Source organism: Phoca vitulina, unplaced genomic scaffold (assembly GCF_004348235.1).
Source record: "Phoca vitulina isolate PV1807 unplaced genomic scaffold, GSC_HSeal_1.0 scaffold1125, whole genome shotgun sequence".
Taxonomy (NCBI): domain Eukaryota; kingdom Metazoa; phylum Chordata; class Mammalia; order Carnivora; family Phocidae; genus Phoca; species Phoca vitulina.
In genome coordinates, this window is record NW_022590812.1 from 1 (window position 1) to 5,137 (window position 5,137).

The 5,137-nt window shown below is 38.0% G+C and overlaps 1 protein-coding gene and 1 pseudogene across 1 annotated transcript; one reads left to right on the forward strand and one right to left on the reverse strand.

Annotated features, from left to right (window-relative positions):
- Positions 1–8: 8 nt before the first annotated feature.
- On the reverse strand, positions 9–665 carry LOC116629487 (olfactory receptor 6C2-like; the record flags this gene model as incomplete). The annotated part of the gene is made up of 1 exon (XM_032399763.1): positions 9–665. A coding segment is annotated over exon 1 (657 nt), but the record flags the coding sequence as incomplete, so codon positions are not given.
- Positions 666–4,009: 3,344 nt separating this feature from the next.
- LOC116629486 lies at positions 4,010–4,813 on the forward strand (annotated as a pseudogene).
- The last annotated feature ends 324 nt before the right edge of the window (positions 4,814–5,137 follow it).

Consider the following 5,137-nt stretch of genomic DNA (forward strand, 5'->3'; position numbering starts at 1 on the left):
ATGTATATGTATGACAGAACTATACACACAAGGGTCATAATGAAGGTCAACACAGCACAGACTATAACCAGCTGCTCTATGAACCAAGTATCTGAACATGAATTCTTCAGTATCGGAGAAGCATCACAGACAAAATGGTCAATAACAGAGTCACAGAATTCCAGATGGAGGGTCAAACCAAGGGGTGGAAGGACAATCAATAAGCCAAATACCCAACAACAGAGGATGAGATTCCTGCAGACTCTACTGTTCATGATGGTCACATAATGTAGGGGTTTGCAGATGGCCACGTAGCGATCGTAGGACATCACAGCCAAGAGAAAAAAATCTGTAGCTCCGAAGAGGACAATAAAAAAGATTTGGCTGAAGCAAGCCTTGATGGTGACGGTTCTGTCCCCACTTGATATGATGTACAGGTATGGGGGGACACAGGCAGTTGTGAATGAGATTTCTAAGAAAGAGAAATTCTGAAGAAAAAAATACATAGCTATTTTTAAATGAGAATCCATGAAGATGAGAGAAATTATGATCAGATTTCCAATTACACTTAATATATATGTGATAAACAGAAAGATAAAAACCAAAATCTCTAGCTGTGGGTCATTTGTCAAACTCAGTAAGATGAACGTTGTTACTGCTGAATGGTTTCTCGTCACTGGCTTCATACCACTGCCCAATCTTCACATAAAAGTCACCGAAATTGGATCTGAGGAGCAATGTCAAAATATGACAGGATCAATAGTGACTATAAACAACAATTAAACCTAGTCACATGCTGCGCCTTGTATAACCAGAAAACTGGTCTTTCATTAGATGATGACCTCAGCCCCACTGAATGTACCACAGTGAAGCAAACCTAGTTTGTCCGGTTTCAAATCCTATTGTTTGTCATCTACTACATGAACTATCTTGGACAAGTCATTTAACCGATCTGTGCTCCCAATTTTCTCCTCCGTAAGATGGGGTAATGATAATACTACATCTTAGAGTTACTATGAGGTCTAAATGAGATAAACCAGGTACATGCTTATAACAGTACTAAGGAAATAATAAGTACTGTACAGATATTATTTTTTTTATTTTCTGAAGCCAATCTCTGATCACATCAAGAAGACATTTAGCTCTTCAGGTAGCAGCTCTCCCTCTGTTTTTCACATCATTAATTTCTTCCCCTTTTCTAGATTAGTATCAACAGCACACAGATATGCTCTGGTATGCCCTTATATAATTTCTTTAAATCCTTCCCATTAGGGAGTGACACTTCTACCATATACTTTTAATATAGTTTCATAGAGTTGTCATATAGTTTTGCCTCTTGGAAACTTTTTAATATGAATACTCAAAATCAACTTAAGTCAATGAAGACAGGAAGGAGGACCTACAAATGAAAGCTGAATTGGAAAAAAATCAACCAATTTTCATCTCAAATGAATACCATAACATCAGTGGGGGAAAAAAGAAAGGACTAATGCAAGTTCTGATGAACACATTATCTAACTCTATCCTCTCATTCTTGGTCTGAAAGGAGGATAGGAAGAAATGTGAACAAATCCTGAACTCTTTTTAGTACACTTACTTGTCCTTTCTAGTAGTATGGATGAAACTATGCTGAAACTATTCTAGATTTATTATAGGACTGAGTAATGAGAACATGTTGATTGTCAGAGCTTTTGACAAGGAATTAGAAAGATACAAATATGGATTGGGGAAAGACAAGAAAGAATCCTAAATGGATGGACTGGAATGGGAGGTTTCAGCGTAAATTCATAATTCTGAAAATATGTATATAAAGATATATATACATTTTTATATATGCTCATGTGTATGTGTGTGTGTATGTTTGTATTATACATGTATATGCTTGCTTGTATTTTTTAGCCCACTATGTGCATCAGATATTCACGTGTTTGGTACTATTCTTAATTCTGCAAGTTTTCTATAAACTTGAAATTATTTCCAAATAAAATGTTAAAATTAAAGATAACTCCTCACACCGTCTATTACTATTCATTTATCACCTGAAAGGGAGGGAAGGATAAGTACACACACACACACACACACACACACACACACACACACAGAGTTGACCCTTGAAAAACACAGAGGTTAGAAGCACCAACACCCTGCACAGTCAAAAATCTGTGTATAACTTTGACTTCCCAAAAATTTAACTACTGATAAACTACTGTTGACCAGAAGCCTTACCAATAGCAGCCAATTGACACATTTTTGCATATTGTATGTATTATATACTGTACTGTTACAATAAAGTAAGCTAGAGAAAAATGTTTAAGAAAATCATAAGGAAGAGAAAATACAATTACAGTATTCTACTGTGTTTATCAAAAAAGAAAAAACATCTCCACATAAATGGACCCACACAGTTCAAGTCTGTGTTAAGGGGCAACCGCAGCATTTTTTCACATTTACATTTCTAATCCAACAAAAGCTCACCAGCACCAGCGTACTAGACAAAACCCCCACATCTCTCTCCGAACTGATTTCTCTGTTTACCCTCTTGCCCACTCTCAACTACACTTTCCTTCATGGCAGCTGGAGGGACTTTTTTTAAATGTTCATTAGTCCATGTCCCTCCCTAACTTAAAATGCAACAATAGCTTCCTATCACCCATAGAACAAAGCCTATGATGGCTACTAGTCATCTCCTATAATCCCCAATGTCTTTGACTACATCCTGGTTATCTGGCTTTCTCTCTGATCCTCAAAGCAGCCCTACTTTGGCTTCTGCACATGCTGAGCCATCTGCCTACATTGTTCTTCTCCTGTCAGCACTCTCCCGGACACATCTTGTCACTGTGGGTTCAATTCAAATGGCATCTACTTCTAGGACTTACCCCTGACCACCAAATTTGGTGAGACTTCCCACCATCTGTTCACTCTAATTTCTTCCTAATAATAAACACATTTCAAAATTATCTGTCTTCCCCTCCCTTAAAGCCAACACTATATAAGTGCCATCTTATATTCTCCTTTATACCCAGCACTAAATATAGTTAGTGTCTGTCACAGAGTTTTGCATGACAAATTTTGATGAATTTACCCTTTCACAACCGGAATCATTTAAACAGATATATTAAATATAAATAAAGAAATGAATCTCTCCGGTGGATTTTTCACATTAGTGAAAAGGATGAGGATGTATTTTGGAGAACATGGGCAAAAGACAGTCTTTCATGAGAAGCTTTTTGCCAACATCTATTAAATTATATTTTTAATGGGTTATTCATATACACTCTGATGAAGAGGAAAAATGACTATATGTTCCAGATTTTTCCTCCATATTATTGATGTTCTCCTTCTTAATACAATTTATACCTAGTCAGTATATCTATCAATGTGTTAAGAAGACCAAAGGCCAACTAACACAGTCACTCAGGGTCTGGGCAAGAGCAACATAATTGTTGTTCTGAAATGCCTAATTGATTACATGATCTATTCAACTCTTTGCTACCTTCATTCAATGTTCTAGGTCTCTGCTATCTAATACAGTAGCCATTAGCCACATATGAATTACTACTTTTTTTAGCATTCAAGTGGCCTGGATACTTTTTTTTTTTTTTACTAGTTTCAGAAGTAGAATTTAGTGATTTATCACTTGCATATAACACCCAGCGCTCATTACATCAAGTGCCCTCCTTAATGCCCATCACCCAATTATCCCTTCCCCCCACCCACCGCCCCTCCAGCAACCCTCAGTTTGTTTCCTAGAGTTCAGCATCTCTTATGGTTTGCCTCCCTCTCAATTTTCATCTTATTTTATTTTTCCTTCCCTTCCCCTGTGCTCATCTGTTTTGTTTCTTAAATTCCACATATGACTGAAATCATATGGTATTTGTCTTTCTCTGACTGACAAATTTCGCTTAGCATAATACCCTCTAGTTCCATCCACATCATTGCAAATGGCAATATTACATTCTTTTTGATTAGCCACATGTGAGTTATTATTGAACACTTAAAATGTGGCTGGTCTGGCTCCCTCCTTCAGCCATCCAAGATGCCAAAAAGAAAGAAGGCGAAGGGAAAGAAGATGGACCCAGCCCCTGCTATCATGAAGAAACAGGAGGCCAAGAGGTAGTCAATCCCCCATTTGAGAAAAGGCCCAAGAATTCTGGCATCAGACAGGACATCTAGCCCAAAAGGGACTTCACCTGCTTTGTCAAATGCTCCCACTACACCCTACTGCAGCGGCAAAGGGCTATTCTCTATAAACACCTAAAAGTACCTCCTGTGATTAACCAATTCACTCAGGTCTTAGACCGGCAAACAGCTATTCAACTGCTTAAGCTGGCCCACAAATACAGACCAGAGACAAAGCAAGAGAAGAAGCAGAGATGGTTGGCTTGGGCTGAGAAGAAAGCTGCCAGCAAAGGGGATGTCCCCACTAAGAGGTCGCCTCTCCTTCAAGCTGGTGTTAATACTGTCACCACCTTGGTGGAAAACAAGAAGGTTCAGATGGTAGTGATTGCACATGCTGTGGATCCCATTGAGCTGGCTGTCTTCCTACCTGCCCTGTGTCATAGATGGGGGGTTCTCTACTGCATTATCAAGAGAGAGGCCACGCTGGAGCATCTGGTCCACAGGAAGACCTGCACCACTGTCACCTTCATACAAGTTAACTGAGAAGACAAAGGAGCTCTGGCTAAGCAGGTGGAAGCTATCAGGACCAATGACTGACAGATATGATGAAATCCACTGTCACTGGGGAGGCAACATCCTGGGTCCAAAGTCCGTGGCTCACATTGCCAAGTTGGAAAAGGCATAGGCTAAAGAACTGGACACCAAATTGGGCTGAGTGGATGCTGTTGAATTTTCTGTACATAAAAGTAATAAAAGGTTATCTTTCAAAACAAAAAATGTGACTGGTCTGGATGAGATATGCAGCAACTATAAAATACACATAATATTTAGAAGACTTAATAAGAAAACTTAATATAAAATATCTCATTAATAATTTTATTATGGATACACACTGAAATGATAATATTCTGCATATATTGAGATAGAGAAAATATATAATTAAAAATAATTTTGCTTATTTCTTACACTTTTGTAAAAGGTACTATTGGAAAATTTTGAATTGCAAATGTTGCTTACATTGTATTTATATTGGCTAAAG